The sequence below is a fragment of the Rhinolophus hipposideros genome, assembly GCF_964194185.1.
Source record: "Rhinolophus hipposideros genome assembly, chromosome: 14".
NCBI lineage: Eukaryota > Metazoa > Chordata > Mammalia > Chiroptera > Rhinolophidae > Rhinolophus > Rhinolophus hipposideros.
Window position 1 is genome coordinate 34313783 of NC_138060.1, and position 18419 is coordinate 34332201.

The 18419-nt window shown below is 45.1% G+C and overlaps 1 protein-coding gene across 1 annotated transcript in view; it reads left to right on the top strand.

Annotated features, from left to right (window-relative positions):
- Positions 1-18419, top strand: part of SLCO2A1 (solute carrier organic anion transporter family member 2A1) — an 85490-nt gene that overhangs the window by 28937 nt on the left and 38134 nt on the right. Inside the window, exons 2-3 of the mRNA XM_081072317.1 lie at positions 11416-11553; positions 17806-17968. Of these exons, the coding sequence (XP_080928443.1) occupies positions 11416-11553; positions 17806-17968 (301 nt within the window). The remainder of the gene's footprint in view (positions 1-11415; positions 11554-17805; positions 17969-18419) is intronic.

Below are 18419 nucleotides of genomic sequence, written 5' to 3' on the forward strand. Positions count from 1 at the left end.
CTCTGGGGCCAGATTTTGACTCCCACAGGTTGGAGGAACTAAAGCAAGAGGCGCCGTGGAGTCTCTTCCCGTCCCTCAGGGAACTTCAGGGGGACCCTCAGCACACACTGAACTCTGCCTGCATTGCTGGGAAGGGTGACAGTAAGGTTTCACTGGGCTCTTCTTTGCTCTTTCTCTTCTCTCTACCCCGCCTGCTCTCCTTCCTTTCCTCCCTCCCTTCCTGCTTTCTGAAGAATAGTTCATTTAGATTGCTGACAGTTGCCTTTTACGAATAGAAGCAGTTGTTCCATAACTAGGAGGTCATAGCCTGTGTCGTAGTCCAGTCCCATCTCCTGCTCGGGAATGATTGTCTTCCCACTCCTGGGCTCCCTCAGTATATTAAATTATCTCAGAGACATCACATCCCAGTGGCCGTAAGGCATCAGGTAAATTTTCTAGAGGATGCACGTGAACAAAATCAGAGTGGGTTGGCAACAGAATCAGTGGGGAAACAGGTAAAAACCCTGTGGGGATCACGTTTCAGACCTTCTGCCCAGGGCCCCTATAACCATGATTAGAGGGTCTCCAATTAGAGTTTCAATGTTTAGTTTGGAAAAGAAGGTCATGGGTGTGTAGAGCAAAGGAAACCAGGTGTACACTTTGACCCTTTGTCATTCATCCTGAGCTGTCAGGGTTTCCCTCCTGGTCCTTCTGGTTTCTCCTTTATGGTATTACTTACATCTCTGAAGCTTGGCTGGGGCATGGCGCCCCACTCCGAACCTTCACTTGGCATCTCAGCATCTTCGTGACCTTCCTTAGCTTTTGACACACATAGAAAAGGCTCCTCTTTATGAGAAGAAGGATCTTCAACCAATTTCCCTGCTTCCTTCCTCTCCAAACTTCCTCTTTGTGTTCCCTAGGATTAGAGAAAGAATGAAGCTGTGAGCATGAGCATTTGAAATCACAGAGCTTTCTGCCCATCGTGCCCTGCAAAAATGTTCTTCCCCCTGCATTAGCTTTCTCTTCTAGCTTCCATCTATAAAATGTGCCTAAAGATGTGTAGTTTTAACACACACACACACACACACACACACACACACACACCTAGATGTTTATATTAGCACACACACACAAACTTAGATATTTACCTGGGTTTGACCCTTTCAAAGTGGGCCCCTTGAATAAACAAATTTATTCCAATATTAAAAAAATACTGTTTGTGGATTTTTCTTTAAAGCCTCAGGACATTATTTTGAATAATTTCATGGTTGCGAATCTTTTTAAAATTAAGTTTTCCTTAGATTGATTTTACTGAGGCATAGTTTGCATACAATAAAATGCACAGATTTTAAATGATTGGTGAGTTTTCACGATTGTGGGGTAAATACCATCACAATCCAAATATAAAATATTTCTGCCACCCCAGAACATCCCTTCATACATAAATGCAAAAATTTAACTTTTTAGTTTGGGTTTAGAAATATCCCAAAATGATTTGGGCCAAGTAAATAAGTGGGGGCAACTAAGCCCCCAAAAGCCATTTTGTGCCTTGTAAATTTTGTGGCTTACGGACAGGTTGAAAGCAACCCTGAAGAAAGAATTCATAAATGATTGAGGACAGATCATTGGAACGAATCTGTAGCTTCCCGAGTGGCTGCTCTGATGGACGTATATTCTGGAGCAAGGGTTCATCGTTAGAATATTTAAAGACACACTCGATAACTTGGCAACGATTGAGCCCTGATTATGGACCATGCATTAGGGACGTGGTGTCTTAAAAAACACATCATCTTAGCTCCATGAAATCTGCACATTGGAGGAACAGAAGAGGGGTCAATACATGAGGAATCAAATGCATGATGTAAATTTAGGAAGGGATAGTGCTCTGAAAGAGAAAACAGTATTAGGAAATAGCAAATGATGGTGTGCTATTTTAAAGAAGATAATACAGCCCCTGTAACATATCTTTATTTTCTTTTCCTTTTGTGAAGAAATCACAAGACTCAGACACTACCATAGCTGTTTTCCAAAAGGGATATGGTATCCTTCCCTCAAGTATATTTTGCAGAATACTAGTATCTGTTAAATAAAAAGTCTATGTGTTGGGGGGTGTCCCATGGTTAAAGAAGTATGGAGACATTTGCACAAAATAAAGTTAAGCAGGTCTTTACTGAAGTTTTTCTCAGAGGTTTTAGTATGCTAATGTGAATTATAAATATTCATGAGCGAAGACTATAATATGCAACGTTTTCCAAACTTTTTTCTCTTGGGAATCCTTTCAACTTGGAGCATCTCAAGCAAGTGGTATTCTAGGGAACACATTATGGGGATTTCTGTTCTAGAGTTCTCAGGCTACAGGAGAACTGAAAGCAACAGATAGGTCCAGTTACTTGGGCAAGAGGAGGGAGTAGAGGAAGCCTCTACATAATAAATATCCTTCAGTATGTGGGCCAGGCAGGGTGCCAGGTTCTTTGGACACAATCTCTCGTGTAAGCCTCACAACAGCAACGTGAGCAGGTGTTATCAGCATTTTTTCAGCCTATCTTAGCTTTTTGGCTAAAAAGATAGCTCCCATTTACTAGCAGGGAGCCCACGGTCAGAGAGGTCAGATACGTAGCCAAAGGTCAGGTCATTCCTCACACAGTCAGGATTTTAACCTAGACTTGTTCGACTCTAAAACCCAAACCATCAAAACCCATAACACAGATGGTGGAGGGCGGGGTTGCAACCCAACTAGCAAAGTGTTTTCTTATCCCACCAATCCATCTACCTGTACTCTTAAATCCCATGTTCTCCTCCAGAATTGGATTTCTAGTTCTGCATTGTGTCAACTGTCTGTTGCTCCATCTCATGCTGGTCATGGTAAGCTCAAGCCTGGGTCATGGTCCCAGGGCCCCATCCACGTAAGCTCAGTAGATGGGGCCAGATGGCTATGGCCCTGAGTAGCCCTGGCCAGAAAGCTCTGATGGAACTATCCACCCACTTATTTCTCTTCTTCTGTCATTTTCTCCCTAACTTTCCCTCCCTTGCAACCACCTATCTCATTCCTCTCCATCTTCTGATTCCACTGGAATGTGAACACCTAGATATATGCCAGCACTTCTGCCAGGGCACGCACAAGGCACCCAGACCTGACAGGGCTGCAGTGGCCAAAAGCTAGTGATGATGTTGGTTCTGTGAAGGGGTGTGGGATGTGAAAATGGGCAAGCTGACTCTAGACAGAGTCTTCCACCTCGTATCTGGGGGGAGAAAATGGGGAGTTGCTGTGTGTACTGGAAAGAGCAAAGGCATGTCTTTCAGGAAAAGATATGAGACAGACTTTTTTTTTTCCCACTGTCCTCACCTTCCTCTCATGAGACTGCTGGGAAATTTGGTAGGGATTAGTCACTCCTGTTAATTCATTACTAATTTAGTTAGAGGGAGACTGGTCTTTTTTGAGCTTTATGCTCAGATACTCAGCTGTTCCAAGACTGAACTCACTGTCCTCCCTCTACTTCTCTTCCTGGGCCCCGATCTCCACACACCGCCTTGCCCCCTTCCCAGTCCTCAGGCCAGCACACTGTCCCTTTTTTCCATCTTGAATGAATGACAGCCTGGTCAACTCAACCTCTGCGGGACCCCTGCCCTGGCCTTCGTTCCAGCCCTCCTAGTCTCTGTTATGACAGTCCTCACTCCTCTGCTGGATGCTGCCCTTCATTCCAGTCATGTGACAAGCCATCAAGATGCCTCTGTGCGGAAGTCAGCAACAGCGTGCTGGCATTTTTGGAAGCAACCTTGAACTAGATGCTTAACTGAGCCCCTGCTGGGCAAGGGGGCCCCTGATAGGGAAGGAAGAGTTATCCAGACAAAGAAGGGGAAGATGATTCTGTGCAGATTGTGATCAAAGACACAGACAATGAATGTGTGCTGTGAGAAACTTGAGTAGTATGACCTTGAAAAAGAAGGGCAAGGTGTGTGGCAATAGGTGTTGCAGCTATCTAGTGCTGTCTAACAAAGCAACCCCAAACTTAGTGCTTAAAACAATGATCCATTTAGTTTGTTATGAACCTGCCATCTATCTAAGGCTTGGTGGGGATAGCTCATGTCTGTTCCACCTGGCATTGAAGGCTGGGGATGGAATTCTCTAAAGGCTCACTCCATAACATGATGCTGGCTGTAGGCTCAGACTTTAGCTGGAACACCAACCTGTGGCCGCTCCTTACAATGTGACATCTGTATTCTTAGGGTCCCAAGAGAAAAAAGGGAGATAGATTCTTTATCGACTCTCAGGGATTAGCCTTAGAAGTCACACAGCATCATTTCTGCTTCATTTTCTTCATTAGAAGCAAGGAGCTAAGACGGGCCCATATTAAAGGGGAGGGAACAGAGACCCCACTTTTAAATGAAGGAATGTCATTGTCCCATTGTAAAAGGTGTACATGGAATGGGAGATAATGAGGTAGCCATTTTTGTTAAATACAATCAGCCATGACAGAGTACGGAGGCAAAGAGTCAGGCATGGTTTAGGACCTGCAGGGTTTGGAATATCAAGGATATTGGTTTTTATCATGTAGGAAGTGGGAAGCCAATGAGAAGTGTTCATTTATGTGTCACGTGCTCACCCTTGTGTTTGAGGAAGCTCTTTCTGGGGTGGTGGGATGGAAGGCATGATGGGGCAGACAGGAGACCTGTAAACCGAGAAGTGTTCATTTATGTGTCACGTGCTCACCCTTGTGTTTGAGGAAGCTCTTTCTGGGGTGGTGGGATGGAAGGCATGATGGGGCAGACAGGAGACCTGTAATCCAGGGGAGAGAAGAAGCAGCCGGAGGCAAGGCATAACCTGGAGATGAAGGGCAGGTCAAGACAGAAACACCAAGAAGAAATCACAAGGCAGAAATAATAGACAACAACAAAAAGGCAAAGAAACAATGGAGACACAGCCTTACCAGAAAACTAAAGATAGAATGACAGGAAATCCTCACGTATCAATAATCACCCTAAATGTAAATGGACTGAACTCACCAATAAAAAGGCACAGAGTAGCAGATTGGATCAAAAAACTAAACCCAACCATATGCTGTCTCCAAGAGACACATCTCAGCTACAAGGACAAGCATAGACTCAAAGTGAAAGGGTGGAAATTGACACTCCAAGCAAATGGTACCCAGAGAAAATCAGGTGTAGCCATAATGATTTCTGATGAAACAGACTTCAGGGTGAAAAAGATAACGAGAGACAAAGATGGACATTTCATAATGGTAAAGGGGACTATACAACAAGAAGACATAACAGTCATCAATATTTATGCCTCCAGTCAGGGAGGACCAAATATACCAAGCAACTACTAACAGAACTAAAGGGAGAAATTGACCAAACCACAATTATACTAGGGGACTTAAATACATCATTGACAGCTATGGATAGATCATCCAAACAGAAAATAAATTTAAAAATTGCAGCCCTAACTGACACATTTGATGAAATGGACATAATTGACATATATAGAGCACTTCATCCTAAAATATCAGACTATACATTCTTTTCGAGTGTACATGGAACATTCTCAAGGATAAACCATATATTGGGACATAAAATCAGCCTCAGCAAATTTAAGAAGATTGAAATCATACCAAGCATATTCTCTGATCACAAGGCTTTGAAATTGGATATCAACTGCAAAAAGAAATCAGGAAAAACCACAAATACATGGAGATTAAACAACATACTTTGAAAGAACAACTGGGTCAAAGAAGAAATTAGAGGAGAGATCAAAAGATACATAGAAACAAATGACAATGAAAATACATCCTACCAAAATTTTTGGGATGCAGCGAAATCAGTTTTAAGAGGGAAATTTATATCTTTACAAGCCTATCTCAAGAAACAAGAAAAATACCAAATAAATAACCTCATGTTACAACTGAAAGAACTAAAAAAAGAAGAACAAATGAAACCCAAGGTCAGCAGAAGAAAGGAAATAACAAAAATCAGAGCAAAGAGAAATAGAGATCAAAAAACAATAGAAAAAATTAATGTGACAAAGAGCTGGTCCTTTGAAAAAATTAACAAAATTGACAAACCCTTGGCTACACTCACTAAGATAAGAAGAAAGAAGACACTAATTAACAAAATCAGAAATGAAAAAGGGGAAGTTATCACGGACACCACAGAAATACAAAGGATCATCCAAGCATACTATGAAGGACTATATGCCACCAAATTCAATAACCTAGAAGAAATGGACAGGTTCTTAGAAACATATACCCTTCCAAGGCTGAATCATGAAGAACTGGAAAATCTAAACAGACCGATCACCAGTAACGAAATTGAATCAGTCATCCAAAACCTTCCCAAAAGCAAAAGTCCTGGACCAGATGGCTTCACTAGTGAATTCTCCCAAACCTTCAAATAGGATCTAATACCAATCCTGCTCAAACTCTTCCAAAAAATTGAAGAAGAGACAATATTCCCTAACTCATTTTATGAGGCCAACATTACCCTGATACCAAAACCTGGTAAGGACAACACAAAAAAAGAAAACTACAGACCAATATCTCTGATGAATACAGATGCAAAAATCCTAAACAAAATTCTAGTAAATCGAATACAACAATGCATTCAAAAGATTATTCATCACAACCAAGTGGGGTTCATCCCTGGGGCACAAGGATGGTTCAACATCCGCAAACCCATCAATGTGATACATCACATAAACAAAACAAAGGACAAAAATCATATGATTATATCAATTGATGCAGAAAAAACATTTGACAAGATACAACATCCATTTATGATTAAAACACTTAATAAAATAGGTACAGAAGGAAAATACCTTAACATAATAAAGGCCATATATGACAAGCCCTTAGCTAATCTCATAATTAATGGTGAAACTGAAGCCCTTTGCTCTACGTTCAGGAACACGACAGGGCTGTCCCCTATCACCTCTGCTTTTCAACATAGTGTTGGAAATCCTTGCCAGAGCAATCAGGCAAGAAAAAGAAATAAAAGGCATCCAAATTGGGAATGAAGAAGTTAAATTATCACTCTTTGCAGATGACATGATGCTATATATAGAAAACCCTAAAGACTCCACCAAAAAGTTATTAGAAACAATCAATGAATACAGTAAAGTTGCTGGCTACAAAATCAACGTAAAAAAGTCCATTGCATTCCTATATACTAACAATGAAATCCCAGAAAAAGAAATACAAAAAACAATTCCTTTTGCAATTGCAGCAAAAAGAATAAAATAGCTAGGAATAAACTTAACCAAGGATGTGAAGGACCTATATGCTGAAAACTATAAGACATTTTTGAAAGAAAAAGAAGAAAACACAAAGAAATGGAAAGACATTCCGTGCTCATGGATTGGAAGAATCAACATAGTTAAAATGGCCATATTACCCAAAGCAATATACAGATTTAATGCAATCCCCATCAAAATCCCAAGGGCATTTTTTAAAGAAATAGAACAAAAAATCATCAAATTTGTTTGGAACCACAAAAGACCCTGAATAGCCAAAGCAATCTTAAGAAAAAAGAACAATACTGGAGGTATCACACTCCCTGACTTTAGCTTGTACTACAGGGCAACAATAATCAAAACAGCATGGTACTGGCAGAAAAACAGACATATAGGCCAATGGAATAGAATTGAGAACTCAGAAATAAAACCACATAAATATGGACAGATAATTTTTGACAAAGAAGCTAAAAACATACAATGGAGGAAAGACAGCCTCTTTAATAAATGGTGCTGGGAGAATTGGATAGCCATGTGCAAAAGAGTGAAACTAGACTGCTATTTGTATTAATGTACCAAAATTAATTCAAAATGGATCAAAGACTTAAGCATAAGACCTGACACAATAAACTGCATAGAAGAAGACATAGGTACTAAACTTATGGACCTTGGGTTCAAAGAGCATTTTATGAATTTGACTCCAAAGGCAATGGAAGTAAAAGCTAAAATAAATCAATGGGACTATATGAAACTACAAAACTTCTGCACAGCAAAAGAAACTATCGACAAAATAAAGAGGCAACCAACTGAATGGGAGAAGGTTTTTGCAAACAGTGCCTCCAATAAGGGGCTAATATCCAAAATATACAAGGAACTCATGAAACTCAACAAAAAAATAAACAACCCAGTTGAAAAATGGGCAGAGGACCTGAAGAGACATTTCTCCAAAGAGGACATACAAATGACAAATAGACATATGAAAAAATGCTCAACATCACTAATCATCAGAGAAATGCAAATAAAAACCACAATGAGATATCACCTCACCCTAGTCAGAATGGCTATCATCAACAAGACAAATAGTAACAAGTGTTGGAGAGGCTGTGGAGAAAAAGGAACCCTCATCCACTGTTGGGAATGCAGACTGGTGCAGCCGTTATGGAAGACAGTGTGGAGGTTCCTCAAAAAGTAACGAATAGAATTACCTACCATATGACCCAACAATCGCTTTCCTGGGTATCTACCCAAAAAATCTGAAAACATTTATTCATAAAGACATGTGTGCTCCAATGTTCATTGCAGCTTTGTTTACGGTGGCCAAGATATGGAAACAACCAAAATGTCCTTCGATAGATGAATGGATAAAGAAGTTGTGGTATATATACACAATGGAATACTATTCAGCGGTAAGAAAAGATGATAACATGGATGGATCTTGAGAGTATAATGCTAAGCGAAATAAGTCAGACAGAAAAAGCACAGAACCATATGATTTCACTGATATGTGGTATATAAACCAAAAGAACAAGACAAACAAATGCGAAACAAAAACTCATAGACACAGACAATAGTTTAGTGGTTACCAGAGGGTAAGGGGCGTCGGGGGTGGAAAATGAGGGTAAAGGGGATCAAATATATGGTGATGGAAGGAGAACTGTCTCTGGGTGGTGAACACACAATGGGATTTATAGATAATGTAATACAGAATTGTACACCTGAAATCTATGTAATTTCACTAACAATTGTCACCCAAAAAATTTTTTAAAAAAAGAAAGGAAGAAATCACAAGGCTTAGCAATGATGCCAAATGCCCGGGGTTAAAGAACAGGGACATCTAGGAGGATTCCAGGTTTCTAGCTTGGGGAACTGAGTGAAGATGATGGGGCATGAAAGAAAAACGGGAGAGGTTTGTGGGGGAGAACAATGAGCCCTATTTGGGAAGGGATTAGTCTGAGGTATCTGAGAGTGTCCTCGTGGACACATCTAGCAGACAGTAGGATGGACTTGAGTGGAAATCTCTGGGGAAAGTCCTAGATGAGATAGTGAGATGTGGAAATCCCACAAATGGGATTTCCAATGAATGTGTAAGAAAGGGTGCCGTGTTCAGAGAAGGGGACCACAGACAGAGTTTGGGGGGGGCATTAGCCTTTAGGAGATGACAAGAAGGGGATCTGGCAAGGCATCCCTCGATCAAATTGCCTCTTTCCTGAATTTGGCCTTGACCAGGGTCTCAGGACTTAAGAATGCCCTGATGCCCTCTGTCCATGGAAAACCGTCTGACCTAGGCAAATCGCCTCACTGTCCCCGTCACCATCTTGCGTTGCTTTTCCGTTAACCCGGTCCATGACTCCTGTCTTCCTTCCTTCTTCTAGTGGAAACTCCTATAGATTAGAGAGGCCTGTGGCTTGTTTTTCTTTTCCTAATCTTCACATATTGCTGTGTGCACACAAATGGTCAGAGCCAAAGTATGTCCTCTAGAACCCACTTTGATCATTATCAGATTCTGCTGGAGGAGCTTTTCCAAATGACACATTTGGGGCTTTCCTCCCACCAATTTTGAATCAGTCGGGCCTGGCCTCTTTACTGCAAAGACACGGCCCACACACACCAGGTGATTAGCAATCAAAGCTGAGTTAAGAACCACTGATTTAGCCCAATTACCTCATAGTTGTGGAAACCAAGGGCCCAGGAGGGCGGAAACTGGCTGAGGTTAGTCCGTGGTATGAAAGGCAGGCCCAGAACTCTCCTCTCGGGCATCTCAAGGGCAGCACCTAAGCCCCGAGGGCCTGCTCCATGCAGGCTGCTATGCTAGGCACTCAGGTTCTCCATCTCTGGACTTCAGTTTCCCCATCTGTAATAGAGAGTGGAACTAGATCATTTTCACAAATACCTTTATCTCAAAATAGTATGAATTCCCATTTATGAAATGAAGCGGAGCGGAGCCTCCCTAGGGAGGGCTGCTTCTGCCACTGGTGAGGAGTGAGGTGGCCATGTAGGCTCAGGGCAGGTGGCCATTTAGAGAGGTGTCTGGTTTCACGGATATGATGTCTCCCTGGGACTTTGAAGCTGAGAGTATGGATGCGTGGGCAGGCAGCCAGCATTGGGCCCTATCAACAGCCCAGGCTGGCCTCACACAGCCTCTGTCTGCCCTAGGAAAGGAAATGTCAGCTCTGATCCCACAGCCCTGAGCCCATGTGGCACCTCACTCCTCGGAGGGGGTAGGATCAGTTTTACAAGGAAACAGAAATGAAAGTGGAGCCCCAGTTGTTCTCCTGAGATGCCAGCCCTTCAATTAAGAGAACTTTGGTAGACTATGAAACATAACGGCACCCCACCCTTCCCTGGAGGAAAAGTGCAATCTCCAAAAGGGGCACCTTCGAGGGGAAGGGGGTTAGGAATGTGGGACTCCTGGCTCTGAGCTTGCTCTGACCTGGCCCAACAGTTGAGGACCCAGGAGAGCCCGGAGCTCAGCCTGGAACTGATTCCAGAAGCCACAAATCCCTCTCCACCCTCCCTGCTGTGTATCTGTCCCCATCAACCACAGAATTCACATTTACTCATACCCACAGGACAAGGTAATGGGGCAAGATGAGAGGCAGAGACAGTGGGCTGGGCCTTCCCCAGACCCTTGTCATCCATCCAGGGTAGGAGCCAGCCTGATAACAGATACCCCTGGTAAGAAGCTCAGGGACATTCATTTAAACCAGGTGGTTTGGTGCATCATTGGGGTATTAGAGGTGGGTCTTGGTGGATAGGTGTTGCTGGGGGCAGGGAAATGGAGTTCAAGTGAAGAGGAGTGGAGCAATGTGGCCTAGGGCTTGTTAGTGGCCCTGGAAGTGACCTGAACTGGCTGGAGAGTGACCTTCAGCTCTTACAAGACATAGGATGGAGGACAGCGCAGCCGCCTGCAGAGAATAATTCAAGTGGTGCTGCTGATTAGTCAGACCTTTCCCGGGGGCTTCTCCAACCCTGTGGTTTCCTGGGACATTTATGGCAACAGTGATCAGAATGGCAGGAATGATAGGAATGGCTAATACGCACTGAGTGAGTCCCACTGGTATAATGATGGCATTTCACCCTCAGGACCACCTGATAAAGTCAGTGTTCCCAAGTAACGGGTGATGAAACAGCCAGGGAACAGAATGGCAGGCCCCAGCGGGTGGCCAGGGCTCACTGTCCAGGGGCCTTATGGACCGAGGTGTCTCCCCCAGGTGTTCGTGCTCTGCCATGGGCTCCTGCAGCTCTGCCAGCTCCTGTACAGCGCCTACTTCAAGAGCAGCCTCACCACCATCGAGAAGCGCTTCGGCCTCTCCAGTTCGTCCTCGGGTCTCATTTCCAGCTTGAATGAGGTAAGCTGGAGGTCCTGGTCCATCTGACCCTACTTGTGCGTCCTGACTGCGGGGTCGGGGCACGGGACAGGGGGTGGTCCAGCAGGATCAGAGGGATGGGGAGCTGGGATGGACACATGGGGAAAGGCGACGACAACCAGGTGCAATGGGCATGGTGGAAGCAGCTACATTTCCTGAGGTGTCCCTGCTCCAGGCACTGAGCTGAGAGCATCTGGTGGCGCCTGACCTGGGGCCTCCTCTCTACAGCCCTGTGAGCAGGTGCCCCGCTGCTCCCACCGGAGAGATGAGGGCACTGGGTCTCAGCAAGCACAGCAGCTTGCCCCAGGCGTGCAGAGCTGTCGCCTCCAAACTCTCGGCCTCTAATTGAGTTCTGTAATTACCCATGAATTTATGTGGCCTCTGCCCATGCCCAGTCCAAGGGGAGGTGAGCCCCAGGAATACAGGTGGGAAGCAGCCCCAGGCCCAGGATCTTCTGTCTTATGAGCATTACAGGAGCCAGAGCTGCTCAATGGCTCTGACTCCCAGAAAGGTCAGATCTCTATGACTTCCCAGCAATGTGGATTTCACAGTCCCTCAATAACTGTACATCAAAGTTAGAGAAGATAGAGTGGGCCGAGAGGCTGGGGAAGGGAGGTCAGAGGGCAGAGTCAGCCAGTAAGAAAGAGGCGGGGGAGAGAGCAGAGCCCTCCATCATGGCCATGACACTGGTGGGCCCAGGCAAGGAGATGGCGCTCCCAGGCTTGGCTTCTCTCTTCTCTCCATGAGGCCCATTGCTCTGGGATGGAGGCAGTGGCCTCCCCATCCCGGGAGCCCAGTTTTTCCTCTGGAACATAATTAGATCTTTTCTTGACTTAGTGAAATTCAATATAGTAATTTAGAGACTGGAGCTCCCCCAAGATAGCTTCTAAGAGGGAGCTATAAAAGAGGACAGGATGTCTCCTAACACCGCCCCCCCTCCAACCACCACCTTTCAGTCTCCCCACCACCCAGCCTGCTGCCCCTTTGCCCTTCACGCCTCCTCCACCCTCGATGGTCCACACAGCAGTGCCTCTCAAGAGCCCCTCCCTTATGCCAAGTCCCGCCTGCAGTTCTAGGAGGAGGGGTCTCTTCATAGTCATGTTTTCCAGACAAGGAAATAGGCCTCAGGAAGCCTAAGTAGCCATCCCAGGTTAGCCACATGTGCAGCTGGTCTGAACCTGGGTCTTTCTGATGGCTGACATGCTAAGGCCTTTCTCTGAATCCCCAACCCATCTCCTCTACCATCTCGCCCCAGTCCCATGTCCACAAATCTTGTCTTCCAAACACATCGCTGGAGTGTCTACTGGGCCCCTGTCTGCACGTACTCCCCTTCATGAGCTACTCCCCCACACCTGTGACATGCCCATTCCTGTACACATGTAGACCCATGGCCCATCCCGTTGGCCTGATGGGCCTCAGATGCTCAGATGGGCCTCTGAACTCCCAATCCCCGTGTATGCCTTCACTGCTTTGTGTGTGTGTGTGTGTGTGTGTGTGTGTGTGTGTGTGTATGAGAGAGAGAGAGAGAGAGAGAGCGCACATGCGTGTGTCTCTGTCTATCTGAGTCTGGAGCTTCCCGGTGGTACCCAGTGATGGAGTCTACCTCTCCATGTAGGTTGTACTCTCCTACAGGACAGGGACCTGGCACCCCTCACACAGAATGAATTATTGGCCTATGACTTTGATAATGTCCCTGCCACGTGTTGCCCTCACTCATGAAGGACATAGGGAAAACAAATCTCTGACATTTGTGTCACTAACAGTCCTATCTCATGACCCTGGAAGGCATTACTAATCTACCACAGTTCTCCCTCCTGCTGAGTCTAGACTCTGAATCCTCCTCACAGTTTTCTAGGCACATCTACTGATCAGTGTCAGTAGAGGTAAGGTAACCTTCTCTTCCACCACAGATTACGATAGCCAAATATATGATCTTCCATGGTTAAATTTTCATTTATATTTTTTCCTAGGCTTGGAACAAAGACATAGACCCAGGAACAATTGGATTTTTCAAGGGACAGGGAATAGCCAGCAGGGACATGTGGCAGAGTATATGACAGCAGGTTAATTAGGCAAATAAGGGGCATAATATTTCCACAGGCTATAGTTCAATAAAAAATGAAAATAATTCACCCATTACATCTTCTCTTTCCCAAACTCAGAAGAGATTTTCAACAATCTGGTTTTAAACCATGGGCGTGGTTTGAGACAAATACCATAAAAAAGTTCATTCCTCAGACCTAACAATACTGTGTGTGCGACCACACGTATGTGTGTGTGTGTGTTTGTGTATCTGGGTCTGTGTGTGTCTCAGTATTTGTGTGACTATGTGTATGTATCTGTGATCTGTGTATCTGTGTGTCTGTGTGTATCTGTGTGTGTGTCTGTCTGTGTCTGTAGTGGGGATGAAGGAGTGTACAGTGTAGAGAAGGCAGGACAGGAATTTAACCAAAGGGCTTTCTACTACTTTCCCGTTAATTCTGATCTAGGCATTTAGAAACTGACAGAGTAGTAAAGTAGGGGTCTTATCAGGAGATCCGAGGGCAGCTAAATCAGGGGGAACTTTCATGGTCAGGCTCGAGGCTCCCAGCTTTTGTGGTAGGCAATGGCTTTTTGAGCAAAGTTGGGGCAGGATGAACAGTCTCGTGAAGATGAACCCTCTGGAAGAGGCGACTGGGAGACACTAGAGGTGGAGGACAGTGTATCCAGATGTTGGCTGGCTGGTAAGCTGTGCCACTAAGCCAGGCTTGAGAAGTTGGGGAAGAAGATGGACTCCAGCGATACTTGAAAAGAACAAAAAAAGATAGTATTTGGCAGCTGCTTGAGTGCAGGATTGAAGGCACTACCCACTATGAGGAGGCTGCCTGTCAGAAGCCTAAGGGATGTGAGAAGAGAACCAGGCCTGGTGGAGGGGAAAGTGAGGCCATCTGGCACCTGGTGTGTGGCCAGGCCAGCCTCCATGGGGCGTGAGTCTTCAGGCTGCAGCTCAGACTCAAAGCCTTATGGGACTCAGCTGGTGAGGTGAAGGGGAGCCAATGGCTGGGTATAAAAGGCCAGGGGAAGGAGGAGGAGCTTGGTTAACAGAGAAGACTTTAGGCATCATGCCCTGTGAAGCAGTGGCTTTTTTTGCTCACATCTATAGGCCAGGGCTGAGCACACAAAGTCAGTGTCCTAGAGAACCCCCACCCTTAATGCCTCTCGTGAAACTGCCCTGGGGCCTCTTTGGTTTGAGACCTTGATGGACAGGTATGTGTTATAATACAAAATGGGCTTTGAAACAACTTTCAGATGGTCTAACAGGAAGTCCACATAGCTCTTTTAGGGACCACTTCAGGTCTGAGGGCTGGACTGCAGAGGTTTCATCAGCAAGGACAGCTTCATTTTTAAAAATATATTTGAGAAAACTTGTCTTTTCAAAGGAGCTCCACTGCTAAAGAGAAGCCAGCATCAGTCATAACAGCTGTGGAGGTCCTCACTTCCCTTGAGAAACAAGCACAGGCCCTGGGAGAGTGCTGGAACGGCCTCCCCAGATGGGTGGGGACCCCGGTCCTTCCTCCCTGAGCCCCCTTTGGGCCCTCCTCCATTCCTCACCCTGACCTTTTAAAGTCAGCCTGTTAGCTTAGTTGATAAGTTCCAATGTTTACAATCATCTTATATAAAACTAGGAGGAAACAAAAAGGAAATAAAATCTAAGAAGCTTAAGAATACAACGTTGTTTCCTGTTTCAGACAGACAAAAATCTGCTCATATATCATTCTAATGATAAATATGACATTTATTTTTAGGAGTAAATAAAACTAATGGTAGTACAGATTACAATAAGGAAAATAAAGTTGTGGGAGGAGAGGTGGTTAAGTTTTAAATAACTTTATACTTTAAATTATATTTAAATTATAAGCATATTTAAATATAAATTAAATTATTAAATGTAATTTAAAATATACATTGTATTTAAAATATAACTTAATTATTATTTATTATAAATATAAGTTATATTTCAATAATTCCTTTTTATTGAGATATATTTAACATTTAACATTATATTAGTTTCAGGTGTATAACATAATGATTCTATATTTGTATATCTTGCAAAATGATTACCACAATAAGGCTAGTTAATGTCCAGGACCTCACATAGTTATACATTTGTTTTCCTTGTGATGTGATTATACTTTTAAATATTCAATACAGCATAATTAACTGTAGTCACCATGCTGTACATTACATCCCCATGACTTACTTATTTTATAACTGGAAGTTTGTACCTTTTGACCCCCTTCACCCATTTCACCCACCCCGCCTTAATGAGAATGTTCGGTCTGAGCAGAGATCTAAAGTAGCTTTAATGAGAAGGGAGCCTGTGGACATGGAAAGGGGAGAGGCAGCAGAGGGAGCAGCAAGTACAAAGGCCTGAGGAAGGCAGCAGGTGCTGTGTTTAAAGAACAGCTGGAGGCAGGGTGGCTGGAGTGGAGGGAGGGAGAGGGGCAGAGGTAGGAGAGAAGATGAGAGTGGTAGCAGGGAAGGGGGCAGGCTCCGCAGGGAAGAAGACTGCTTTTTGCAGTTGTGGGTTTGAGCAGAGGGAACATGGTCTGACACTTCAACAGGACCACTCTGGCTGCTGGCTGGAGAATAGACTGCAGTGAGGCAAGAGTGGAGACCAGGAGCACAGTTAGAAGGCAACTACAGTAAGTCAGACAGGATATGATGGTGGCTTGGGTGGTACGTAGTAATGGAGGTTGTGAGAAGTGGTCGGCTTCTGGGTGGCTGTTGAAGGTCTGGTGGATATAGGTGGGGAAAAGCAGTTAAAGATGATGCTCAGATATTTTGCTTGAGCCACTAAGAAGATGGAGGTGCCATTTACTGAGATGAGGAGGTGTGGGGAGGGGGACCAGGTTTCCAGGGTAAGGATGAGGAGTGAGATTTGGGGCGTGCTAAGCCTGTAGGAATTAAAACAGATATCGAACATGTAAAGCCCTGGACCTGGATGAGCTCATCAAAATGAGAGCAGAGATGCAGGGACTAAGCTCTGAGAGTTGAGAGTTCAGAGAGATGAGAAGGAACCAGCCAGAGAGACTGAGAAGGAGCAGCCATGGGAAGGGAACTAGGAGAAGGTGGTGTCATGGGAACTCAGTGAAAGAAGTGGTGCAGGTAGAAATGGTCAACTGAATCAAAAGGTGCTGAGAGGCCCAGTAAGAAGAGAACTGACCAGTGGATTTGGCGATGAGGAGCTTGTTGGTGATTTTGGTAAAAGCCTCTATTTCCTGAGACAGGGGCTTCTGCTTTTCCAGCCAGAAGGAGACTGGAGTGTATGCATAGGGTGGGAGCTGTGGATACTGACACTCAGGGCTGCTCCAGTCCAGATGAACTTAGGTTCTGGGGCAGAGGGTCACGTCTTTGGATGGAGTCATGGTCAGAAGATCTGCCAGCATCCCCTTTTGCCATTTAAGACTACTTCCCATACTGTGGCCTTCAATTTCCTTCACTGGCTCTGGCCAGGTGGCCAGAGAGCACACCTTCCAAGGAGCCCTAGGAACATGGAGTTACTAATGTGTCCAGCTGGGGAGGGATTTAGGGGGGTTTTAGTTCTCATCCCTCACTGACAGAAGTGGAAGAAAGTCCAGGGAGGGCTGGGGGCAGGGTAGTAGCAAAACTACTGGGGCAGAAACCCACTTCAAGAGGCAGTAGACCAGGTTAGTTTAGGACTCAGGCAATCTCTGTTCAAGCCACTTCCTAACCTCATGGATATTGACAAATTGCTTAATATTCCGATCCCCAATTTTGTCCTCTGTAAAATGAGAGTTGTTGCATGGTGAATCAAGATAGTGTATGTTGCTTGGTGGCTATTCTGACTACCAAGCCCAGGTCCTTAAGAAGGTTAATTAGGGAACATGTGCTACTCCTAGGAGCCAGCCAGAGTTGGAGGCATCCTTGGATTTTGACCCCAAACGTTTGCTCCTAGGATGGTTGAAATTAAGGTTATGAGCTTTTCTTCATTTCTGGCTACTTCCCTTGGTCTGGTCTCGAAGGCTGAGACTGGGAAGGGTTTCAGACAACAGGGACGTGCATGGGCTTGGCCCTCAGCAAGGCTGACACTGGACCTCTGCCTGGGCCCCAGCTGGCCCTGGGCAGACTCTGGCTTCTCTGCTTTTCCTGGATAAGGTACAGTCAGGTATCTGCTGTGGGTGGGTGAGGACGAGTCTCTGGTCTCACTCGGCCCCTCTGCTCTCTCTGCAGATCAGCAACGCCATCCTCATCATCTTTGTCAGCTACTTTGGCAGCCGGGTGCACCGTCCACGGCTGATTGGCATTGGGGGTCTCCTCCTAGCTTCCGGTGCCTTCGTCCTCACCCTTCCACACTTCCTCTCACAGCCCTACCAGTACACCTTGGCCAATGTCGGTAAGTGGCCTCCAACCCTGCTCGAAGGGGATGAGGAATGAGAGCACATCTCACAAAGTTGGTGGTGATGCTTCTGGAGGAATGGATAACCCCCTGAGCTTCTCCTACCAGAAAGTGTTCTTGGCTTTTTATTGTTTTGTTTCTCCCTAAAGCACATGCAGGGAAGTCAGAACATACAGAATTATATGGAGCTGTGGAGCAGCTATCCTAGCTCTGACTTGCTGAGAATGGAGCGTGCGGCTGGTGGCTCACCTCCCCTGTGATTCTCTGTGCTTCGTGGCAGGAGTGATCCACTGCATATAAGTGGGACCCTTGTGAGTGGTGCCTGTGATGGGCTTGGGAGGAGGGGCAAAGCATCGACCATGATGAGGTCTGTGGACTTTCTCTATGTGTAATCATGGATTTAACACTTCCGGACATTTGCACATCTGTCCATCTGTCCATCATTATT